The sequence below is a fragment of the Dreissena polymorpha genome, chromosome 8, assembly GCF_020536995.1.
Source record: "Dreissena polymorpha isolate Duluth1 chromosome 8, UMN_Dpol_1.0, whole genome shotgun sequence".
Lineage (NCBI taxonomy): Eukaryota > Metazoa > Mollusca > Bivalvia > Myida > Dreissenidae > Dreissena > Dreissena polymorpha.
This window is the reverse complement of record NC_068362.1, coordinates 51,623,745-51,635,783: the sequence shown is the minus strand read 5'-3', so window position 1 is coordinate 51,635,783 and position 12,039 is coordinate 51,623,745. Positions and strand designations below refer to the sequence as shown.

The following is a 12,039-nucleotide window of genomic DNA, read 5'->3' as shown; positions in this document are numbered from 1 at the left end:
GGATCATGAAACTTCATAGGTAGATTGATCATGACTCGCAGATGACCCCTATTGATTTTGAGGTCACTAGGTCAAAATTCAAGGTCACGGTGACCCGAAATAGTAAAATGGTTTTCGGATGATAACTCAAGAACGCATACGCCTAGGATCATGAAACTTCATGGGTAGATTGATCATGACTTGCAGATGACCCCTATTGATTTTGAGGTCACTAGGTCAAAGGTCAAGGTCACGGTGACCCGCATTAGTAAAATGGTTTCCGGATGATAACTCAAGAATGCATACGCCTAGGATCATGAAACTTCATGGGTAGATTGATCATGAGTCGCAGATGACCCCTATTGATTTTGAGGTCACTAGGTCAAAGGTCAAGGTCACGGTGACCCGAAATAGTAAAATGGTTTCCCAATGATAACTCAAGAATGCATGCACCTAGGATCATGAAACTTCATGGGTAGATTGATCAAGACTCGCAGATGACCCCTATTGATTTTGAGGTCACTAGGTCAAAGGTCAAGGTCACGGTGACCCGAAATAGTAAAATGGTTTTCGGATGATAACTCAAGAACGCATATGCCTAGGATCATGAAACTTCATAGGTAGATTGATCATGACTCGCAGATGACCCCTATTGATTTTGAGGTCACAAGGTCAAAGGTCAAGGTCACGGTGACCCAAAATAGTAAAATGATTTTTGGATGATAACTCAAGAACGCTTTTGCCTAGGATCATGACACTTCATAGGTACATTGATCGTGACTCGCAGATGACCCCTATTGATTTTCAGGTCACTAGTTTATTCTGTTTTCACACTGTCCAGTAAAGAGACTTACAAATTGAATTTTTGACACATATTAATTCATAATGATGTATAAGCCTTTGTTTCTGTGCCAGTAAATACTATGTTTATGGAAATGACGTGAGAATTCAACATTTAAAAAACCAATGTAATATGATATGTAATATTATATGGCAACAGGACAGTTGTGATTTGCTGGGTCAATTCTATTTAGCTTGACCATCCAAGCGGTTGATAGCTTTGACAAACTGGTGGTCTGAAACATTGAGAAAATGTCACGATTCACTGACAATAAATCAAACATGTAATTCTTGCTACGCAACTTGCATTTAATTTTGTCAATTCAAATTATACATAAAAATATAAAATTAATTTTTAATCTGCTTGTTAATTGAAAAACAGCAACACAGTTTGTATGTATAAAACAATGTTAATACATAAATAGGATCCAGCATATTAAAATATCAACTTAGATTTAGTTTCCTTTACTGTACAGGATTTGTAAAGTTAGGTTAATATTTGTGTATTGAACAAAAATAACAACAGTGTAAAGAAAAGTTAATTTGGGGATGTTCTATCCAAACCCTGCGAGTTCAGATTTCCTCAAATGCCAAGTAAAGATTGTAAATTTCAACCCACTCGTCTGGTTAGTTTTCAGAGGCACATATAATTAACTTTTAGGCTTAGTGTCTCATTTGTACATGCATTACTGTATTAACTCCAAATCAACTAGTACAAGTGGTAGGCCAGTATTACATGGACTGGTGTTCACTGTTTACACAGTTTCACAACCCCATCTGAAACTGGTCAGTATCTTGGCAAGTGGCCAAAGTTGGGAGTGGAATTAATGGTCTATTACATAACTGACTTCTGTGTGTGGTAAACACATGATACTGGTCATGTGGTCAAGTTGCACTTATATACATTTGCCCAATACTAAACACTAGCCTTGGCTATTTTTAATCAGATTGCATTGCTATCTATGGTGGTCATTGACTAGGGGAGTTAACTGCTATAAATAACATGTTTCATTACCATTAATAAATAAAACATAACAAATTGTGTGCACGTTTCACATATTGTCAAATAAGTCAAAATGTGTGAAAGGAATCCAAAAAATCAAAGACTCAATCATATAATGGATATAATTGATTAGTATAGGTCCTGATTGGTTTTTGCACTATTAATTGGATACATTTCACATGTCATTGACATACAGTGACAAAAAACATATTCACACAATGGCTGTCACTACAACGGAGAGCCCATATGGGGGGCATGCATGTTTTACAAACAGCCCTTGTTCCCATTAAATTCCCGGAAGGCAGTGGCTGTGTTTTAAATCATGTACCGGTAACTTGATGGTCATAATGACTCTAAATACGTCATGGTTCATTTGAGATCTGAATCAATGACTTGATGCAAATAAGTAAAATTAATACAATCATCAATATGAATAGAATAGAAATATGTTTCTAATAAACAATAATCCCCATATATTCATTTGAACAGATGTCAGTAAGTGAAGAACTATAATGGAGTAAAGAACAAATAGGTCACTATGTTGCCTTGACTTGGTAGAATAACCGTAGGATGTCCAAGTCATTTGATTTTGGCTCGACTCTTAACCGAATGGTCAGACCTATGCTAATTACCCACATGTCATCAGCATTGTTGTCTGATTAATTCTCTGGTATACACTTATCTACTCCAGGTACTCAATTTAAACGTCACACATGTGTTGGAAGTCATTTTGTGAGATCAAGGGAGAAGTTCCATAACTCTCACCTACCGTTTGGCAAAAATATGCCCCTTTTTTGTACTTAGAAATATAGTTAAGGTAAACATGGAGTATCTCTGGTTCTGTTAAACGTATTGAATTGAAATTTCACTGGTGTCTTGGTCATTGTGTGAGGTCACTGACCGATTTTCATCATTCTGACCAGAACTTAAGCAGTATTACATGTATGCCTTCTTTTCTGTGCGAAAGGGCACTTGTTGCTGACGGAACTTTTAGAAAGTACCTGATTGGTCCATTTTTGTGCCGTGTTATTATGTGACAAATGCGGTTCAGGATGGTCCCAATTCATGACAGCCTAGTGCGTTACAAGATTGTCTGTGCAATCTGGTCTTGGCTGTCAATATCCAGGGATGAGAAAGGCTGTTGGTTATTTATCTAAGCCTTTGTTGGTTTAAGCTGTCTTGACCAGACTCTTAGCTGACATGCGCATTCAGACTATAAGGATCGCAGTGTTTTTTTCACCATTTGGGAATGGGGCCGGGTCCCTTTGGATTGGGAAATATTGCATCTTTTTAATAAAATTGTAAAATTGATGTTGTTAATTTTATGCTTACAAATATTTAAAAATTGATGATAAAAGTGATTTCAATATTATATTTTCTAAGATTCAACTTATAGAGATGGATATGGAGATAATGGACATGTTTAGACTTATTAACCCATTTATGCCTAGTGGACTCTCCCATCCTTCTAAATTGGATCAATTTATTTCTGAAATTAGGGATGTCTAGTATATTTGTTTATATTTAGAATATTTCTTACAGAAATTCCTTTAAGCAAACAGCGGAGACCCAGATGAGACACCGCATTATGCGGCGTCTCATCTGGGTCTACGCTGTTTGCAATGTCCTTTTTTCTGGACGCTAGGCATTAATGTGTTAAAAAAATCTTTTTTTGGAAACTTCCAATTGGGAATGTGTAAGGTCCCATTTGGGAAAAATATATGCCTATTTCCATTGGAAATGGGTCTCCCTACCAGACATAAATTTGAACGATAAAAAACACTGGATTGGGTACTTGTTTTTGGAACACTTACATGTTCTTGAATTATAACATGGTGCAAAACCAGGTTTCAATAGTTTGAATGTTATATTTTGTAGCTGATAGTAGGCCCTTAAAAATAAAGAGAGGAGGTCCTGTATTTGTTCCCATTTTTAAGGACCTTCTGTACCTTTACTGAGAGTACAGGGTGTTTATGAATCAGAATATCTATAACATAGGATTTTGAATTGCTTATTGGAAATTTTGGTTGACAAAACTTAATGAGAGCTAGGCAGTTATACGTTCACAGGGCTCTTTTAGGTGATTATAGTCATACATAGTCATATAGTGATATAGTCATTATTGATTTATATTACCAATGACAAAACATATCTTTTTTCTCAATACCATCCCAAATGTTCCAACATTTGATGGTTTGCCTATAAGACGTTTGGTTAGAAAGGTGTTCAAACATAAGTTGTTGTAACAATTTTACTGATTCATTTTTTTCAGGATTTCTATTTTATCAGTAGTTCTTAAAATGTTATTTATCAAAGAATGATACATTTTCCTAATTGAATGTAAAATTACCCTATCATTCCCAAGATAACGGCTATTGGTCAAGTACCCAAAATGTTGAAAAGACGCTCTGTCATAGGTATGAAAACGCCGGTAGATTCTGGGTGCCCGAGAGGGAGCAAGACGAGGGTCTGGAGAGTGCTGGTCCCTCGGAGGAAGTCGCTTCTCTCACCCGCAGAACGTTCACTTACGTCGGCCACCTGGAGCCAATCAAGTGGAAGTGCAGGGCACTGCTTGCAAATGGGAAACTGTGTGAACGCATGGACAGGGAGAAGGTAGTACAGTATTCCTTGATAAGGAATTTTTTTTTTTTGGGGGGGGGGGGGATTTTATGCATTCGGATATAAGTTACATATATGTCATTAAATACATGTGTATGCTACTGTTAGGAGTGTTAAATCATTTTATTTTTTTGAAAGTTCAAGTATATGCGTTTAAAAGTTTTTTAGCTCACCTGAGCACAACGTGCTCATGGTGAGCTTTTGTGACCGCCTTTTGTCCGTCGTGCATCGTCCGTCGTCAACATTTTGCCTTGTGAACACTCTAGAGGCCACATTTATTGTCTGATCTTCATGAAAGTTGATCAGAACATTTGTCCCATTGACACCTCGACTGAGTTCGAAACTGGGTCAAGCTGGGTAAAAAACTAGGTCACTAGGTCAAAAAAAAAAGAAAAACCTTGTGAACACTGTAGAAGTTTTATGCCCAATCTTCACGTAACTTTGTCAAAATGTTTGTCTTAATTATATGTTTGCTGAGTTCAAAAATGGTTCAGGTCCGTTGAAAAACATGGCCGCCAGGGGGCGGGGCAGTATTCCTTATATGGCTATAGAGAAACATTGTGAACACTCTAGAAGTCACAATTTTTGCCCAATCATCACAAAACTTAGTCAAAACATTGGTTTCATTGATACCTCAGACGAGTTTGAAAATGGTCCAGATCGGTGAAAAAACATGGCCGCCAGGGGGTGGGGTAGTTTTCCTTATATGGCTATAGTAAAACCTTGTTAACACTCTAGAGGCCACATTTATTTCCAATCTTCATGAAATTTGGTCAGAAGAATGGTCTGTATGATATCTTGGTTATGTTCGCAAATGGTTATGTTTGCTTGAAAAACATGACTGCCAAGGTGCAGGGCATTTTTCCGTATATTGCTATAGTAAAACATTATGAACACTCTAGAGGCCACATTAATTGTCTAATCTTCATGAAATTTGGTCAGAAGATTGGTCTCAATGATATCTTGGATGAGTTCGAAAATGATTTCGTTTGCTTGTAAAACATGGCTTCCAAGGGGAGGGGCATTTTTCCTTATTTGGCTATACATGTATATGGCTATAGTAAAATCTTGTTAACACTCTAGAGGCCACATTTATTGTCCAATCTTCATAAACTTGGTCAGAAGATTCATCCCAATAATATCTTGGATGAGTTCAAAAATGATGCCGGTTGGTTGAAAAACATGGCCGCCAGGGGGCGGAGCATTTTTCCTTTTATGGCTATAGTAAAACCTTGTTAACACTCTAGAGGCCACATTAATTGTCTAATCTTCATGAAATTTGGTCAGAAGATTGGTCTCAATGATATCTTGGATGAGTTCGAAAATGATTTCGTTTGCTTGTAAAACATGGCTTCCAAGGGGAGGGGCATTTTTCCTTATTTGGCTATACATGTATATGGCTATAGTAAAATCTTGTTAACACTCTAGAGGCCACATTTATTGTCCAATCTTCATAAACTTGGTCAGAAGATTCATCCCAATAATATCTTGGATGAGTTCAAAAATGATGCCGGTTGGTTGAAAAACATGGCCGCCAGGGGGCGGAGCATTTTTCCTTTTATGGCTATAGTAAAACCTTGTTAACACTCTAGAGGCCACATTTATTTTCTGATCTTCATGAATCTTGGTCAGAAGATTTGTCCTAATGATATCTTGGATGAATTTGAAAATGGTTTCGGTTGCTTAAAAAACATGGCCACCAGGGGGCAGGGCATTTTTCCTAATATGGCTATATATCATGCTTTTGTACATGTAAAACCTTGTTAACACTGTAAAAGCCACATTTATTGTCCGATCATCATGAAACTTGGTCAGATGATTTGTCCCAATGATATCTTGGATGAGTTCGAAAATGATTCCGGTTGGTGGAAAAACATGGCCGCCAAGGGGGTGTGGCATTTTTCCTTATATAGCTATAGTTAAACCTTGTTAACACTCTAGAAGCTGTATTTATTGTACGATCATCATGAAACTTTGTCAGAAATTATATTTTGGACAAGTTCGAAAATGGCTTGAAAAACATGGACACCAGTGGGCGGGGCATTTTTTCTTATATGGACTTATGAATCTTCATGACACTTTGTCAGTATATTTGTTTAAATGATATCTTGGATGTGTATGAAAATGGTTCTGGTCTGTTGAAAAACGTGGCTGCCAGGGTGTTCACTAGTCATGAAAGTTGGTAAGAACATTTTGTTCTAATGACATCTTGGGCTGCACAGAACAGGTCAGTTCCTTTGAATCTCAGATGAGCGACTTTGGGCCTTTCAGGCCCTCTTGTTTATATTTAATCCTGCATTGTATAGGAAAAAAGGTCACCAGAATAAAATAAAACATATAATGAATGGTAAAAAAGGATTATTCTCGTGATAATGTATCTGCAGTTTCATTATTCCTATATTGTTTGTAAGGAAGTAATTTCTTGATGTAAAACAGAGCTCCTGATTGGCTGCTTAAGCCAAACCAATTTACTAATCATTCAGTGTCCATTCCATGGTCGAATCATTGGCCGTGACAAGGGAGGTCAGCCTACTGAAGCAGATGATATCGAGAGGCTTTCAAGGGAGAGAATTCTCAAACAGATAGGTACACTGTGCTATTTGTTTATAGACATATTAAATGTCAAAGATGAAACGTTTCAATATTTGCATTGACGAACAGTTGAAGTATCTAACTGAAATTTTGACTTGTTAAAATAATAAATAATATTTAATTTTCTGTTAAGTCTTTGTCTGTAAATTATAATGCCCCCCTCCAAAGAAGAGGGGGTATATTGCTTTGCTGGATGTCCGTCTGTCGTTAGACCAGTTCTTTTCCAATCAATAACTCATCAACGAATTGACTGATTGGCTTAAAACTTCACATGTGCATTGGCCTTGGACAGTAGATGACCCTTATTGAAATTTCACTGTCACAATAAGTGGGAAAATCGTTTCCGATCAATAACTCATCATTGAATTGATTGATGGGCTTAATACTTCCCATGTGAATTGGACTTGGACAGTAGTTGACCCCTATTGATATTGGGGTCACTTGGTCAAAGGTCATAGTCACTATAAGTGGAAAAATCGTTTCTGATCAATAACTCATCAAAGAATCGACCAAGTGGCTTGATACTTCCCATGTGGATTGGCCTTGGACAGTAGATGACCCCTACTGAAATGGGGGTCACAAGGTCAAAGGTCAAGGTCACTGTAACAATAAGTATGAAAATTGTTTCCCATCAATAACTCGTCAACAAATTGAACAATTGAGTTGATACTTCACATGTGCATCAACCTTGGACAGTAGATGACCCCTATTGAAGTTGGGGTCACTAGTTCAAAGCCTTGTTTGGGGGGCATATGTCTACGAGGGAACTCTTGTTTCATTATTGTTTTGAAAAAAAAAAGCTGCATAATATAATATTTATCATAACACATTTCTTTGTAAATATTTTTAGCCAGATTTATTGCCAAAAGAGGACATACAATCATACACAAATACATTTCTTTGATGGAAACCTTTATGGAAATGGTCCAGTCTGAATAAGGGCATGATCACTTCATCAGGAAATGCTAATGAAAGTTTTAAAAAAAAAAACACTTATGTAAATGATTCTCTTTAAGTTCTTTTTCAAGAAGCATTATCATATTTAGTTTTTGACGTAACTTACAACTTGATCAATTATTTCCTTAATTAACAATTAACAAAAGGATGTTCCTCATGCCAGAGTTTTCAAACTTACAGTATTTCATTGCAGCATTTATAATACAAAGTTTATACTCAAAATTATCAGTTAGGGTTACAAAATTATGTGTTTCAAAATGCACTTTGGAATTATGGCTACTTTCACTATCAATACCATGGAAGCAAAGCTCTGATTGGATGCCTGGAAGGTCATCTTAGAGTGACCTTCTACTGGTTTTCCTCAGATCTTATTGTTTTTGTTCATTTTATTGATTTCTTTAAAGCGGGTATATACGATTTTGTCAAATATTTATGAATTTATATAAACTGTGTAAAAAACTTATTATATATATATTTCAATATAAATTAAAATAAAAGTTAAGAAGAACATGTTTCGAAAAATGCGAAATAAGCCAGATATTTAATTCTGAAACTGAAAACGGCTGTACAGCCGAATTCGCCAGCATGTATACCATACATGTACGATGTGCATCTTAACTTAGTTTAACGGTTTATTTGAATTCCTGCAACGATATCTATTCATACGACACACGAACACTATCTCCGATCCTAATACAAAGACGAATGCTTCGGTTATTGTAGGAAAATATGTACGTCACTATCGGCTCGGGGCGCTAATTTGTCTTTGCTGCATTTTATGAAATTCGGCTTTAATGTATAATTTTTCTTGCCTATTTTGTGTTATTGTAACATATTTTATCAATATATTACAATTAAACACATATAAAAAATCGTATATACCCGCTTTAATAAAGATGTATCTTAGAATTGAGTCTTGCTCTGGGAAAACGGGGCTTAATGAATGTGGGTAAATCAATGTCCCATCGATGTCCCAGATAAGCCTGTTGCATGCTGGGAAATTTGTCGTCTGCTAAAATGTTGTCTGCTAAATTTCTAAAATTAGCATTTTTTTCGATTTTTTTCAAAGAATACTATTAGAATAGCAAACAGTTTGGATCCTGATGAGACGCCACGTTCTGTGGCGTCTCATCTGGATCCAAACTGTTTGCACAGGCCTTCAAAATTCGGTTCCCGCACTGAAAGATTTAAGCCCAAAAATACCATAAAAGTGGAAAGTGTTGTCCCTGGTAAGCCTGTACAGACTGCGTAGGCTTATCTGGGACTATATGTTAGGCACATGCATGAAACCTCCTTGTGTCAGAGTGTGGCTAAATAATACAAATATGGCCCCTTGTTGTGATACAGAGGAGGGCTTTGAAGACAGTGACACTGATGGGGCCCAAGGATCCAAGGGGAAGGGAAAAGGCAAGAGGACCCGTAAACGAAAGTACCCAAATCTTACCGACGTCCGAGAAAAGGAAACTAGCCGGACCCGACTGGAGGCCAAGATATTTAACAGGTAAAGTTCATGAATACATAACGGGTCTTTTATTAAAGATCTTAGGACTTAACTTGAACTTTTTTGCATAGCAAATAGATGTATGTGGTCAGTTTGTTGCTGGAAATTAAGGTCATGTAAAAAATTACAAGGAAATGAATGGAACATTTAACAAAAGATATATTTTGGTGCTTAGACATTATGCATCTTAAAAATTTGTCATTTGAATGCACTCTAGATTTTCAAATAGAATTTATATACAATTGTTTTGTTGAGTAACATAAACAAAATGGAATCAATTTGTACAAACAACCTATGAAGTAAGTCTGTTAAGCAAATTATTTGGAAAGAGTGAACACTTTTCTCTGTATTAAATTAGTATTATAAATGCCTCCTGCGCTGTATTCAGTGTACATTTGATATTAAATACACTGTATATGTGTGTTTTTTGTTGCATGTTTTTCTCATAATATATTTGAATCATCTATTTAAATAATAAATGAATACTTTCAGGGTATTCAAATACCATTTGCTATTTATTTTCATCCCTATATTTGGATTGACATTTAATACAAGATGTTTATACAAGTTTTTGTGTGTAACAGTAATAAACATTAAGTTTTCATACTGCTTCCATCATGTTACACGCTTGCTTGGTTTAGTATGAATATCATAGTACATCTAATCAATAACCCTCTATTCAGTATTTTATGGTTCTACAATTGAATTGTTAACCACATTTGCATAATAATTATCAGGCTGGCTAAAATAAAACCAGGAAGCAGCAAATAAAGCAACATTTAAACAGCATATGATCCCCAGATTATATTTCGTTTTTTTATTAATGCTCAATATGCCCCATCAGATAAAAGACACCGTCAGGACAGATTGTGTTTTTGCGTGCTATTTGTTTCCAGAATATTGATGAGAATGCAGTTTGAAGACCGAACACTAATTGAATATTGTTAGTATGAATAATGTACATAAAAATGAAGTTAATGGTTGTTCTGTACTGACACAACATAATTATGGTATTCAAAATATTCATGATCTGCAGAAACCATTACCAAATGTGAAGGAAGAAGGTACTGACATAATCCAAGAAATAGTATATCATTTATTGAACGTAATTATACACAACATGTATATAGTGGAGGTTGAACATGGAATGCATGCGAGTATTACTATTTATTTGTTGCATTGAAGAGGCACTTGGTAAACATATAACCTATCAATTTTTTAGTTCTACCAATCATAAATCAGTCAAGCAAAAATTTTATCATTGGAAATACGGTTAGAATATTTCATAGGAATATCCTTTGTTTTTAGGGCGGTGTGATTTGGCTTCTAAGAGTACATGCTAAACATCAATTTGGTGTTTCTTAAATATGATTTCTTACAAATGTCCTTGTCCGATATTTCCCCTATATTTTAGGGGGTGTTAAAAATATGTTTGAAAATGATGGTAATTGCAAACATTAACAACTTTAACTCTTTCAGTGCTGGAACCGAATTTTAAAGGCCTTTGCAAACAGTTTTGGTCCTGATCAGACGCCACAAAACGTGGCGTCTGATCAGGATCCAAACTGTTTGCTATTGTGATAGTATTCTTTGAAAAAAATCGTAGAAAATGCTTATTTTAGAAATTCAGCAGACAACATTTTAGCAGTAGACAAATTTCCCAGCATGCAAAGGGTTAAAAGGGTTTATTTCCCCTTTATTGAACATAGTAAATTAAACACTGTTCACCATATTGATCTCTGTTTGCAGGGCCACATTAAGGAAGGTCAGCAATGCCCTTGATTCTGATGCTTTGAAAAAAATCTCCGAGAAATTTGGAAACCAGTTTAACTACAGCCTCAAATAGCTTGTATTGGTATGCAGGGATGTGTATGCATGCAATGAGTACAGCAAACTGAGTCTGGACTTACAACATATGAGTTTGATGTACACACAATTATTTAAAGGTGTTGATATAAATTGGGCATCAATTAACACTTAAGTAGTGTGACAATTCAATTATGAATAATTAAGGTAGAATTGGCCCTTTTAAAGCAGGGCTCCCCCTGGCTCAATTTTGTTTTGGACAAATTTACTATATTTCTTAAGAATTCTTCATATTTTAGTTATTTTATTAGGGTTTTAAGAAGAAAAAAAGTGTAACCCAATGGATATTTCTTTAGCCTGATACTTAATTGTAGCCAGTGGCTCAAATGGCAATTGGAAATAACGTATTTTTAAGAATAAAAAAACACTAGCAATACCAACTTGAATTAAAATAGTTGACATGCCATATAAAGACAGTAAGATAATACGGTAAAGAACCCATTTGCTGTGCTGCTACCATGAAACTTTCCTCCATAATTTTGTTGCTTAAACAAGTTAAATACTGCTTTATTCAACCACAGTATATTCTGCAGTATTTGAATAAGGTCATTTTGATGGGAAACTTAAAAAAAAATAATGCTTGACAATAATTTGATATTATACAACTTAAGAAATTGTTTGATATTTACATAATGTGATTTTTATATTATATGTGAAAACTATTTTTAACCTATATATGCAG

The 12,039-nt window shown here is 35.5% G+C and overlaps 1 protein-coding gene across 1 annotated transcript in view; it reads left to right on the top strand.

The window, feature by feature from the left end:
• The window catches only part of LOC127840528 (UV-stimulated scaffold protein A-like), a 43,230-nt gene extending 31,882 nt beyond the window's left edge, over nucleotides 1-11,348 (top strand). Inside the window, exons 11-14 of the mRNA XM_052368943.1 lie at nucleotides 4,240-4,435; nucleotides 6,925-7,027; nucleotides 9,338-9,491; nucleotides 11,241-11,348. Of these exons, the coding sequence (XP_052224903.1) occupies nucleotides 4,240-4,435; nucleotides 6,925-7,027; nucleotides 9,338-9,491; nucleotides 11,241-11,337 (550 nt within the window). The 3' untranslated portion in view covers nucleotides 11,338-11,348. The remainder of the gene's footprint in view (nucleotides 1-4,239; nucleotides 4,436-6,924; nucleotides 7,028-9,337; nucleotides 9,492-11,240) is intronic.
• Nucleotides 11,349-12,039: the final 691 nt, after the last annotated feature.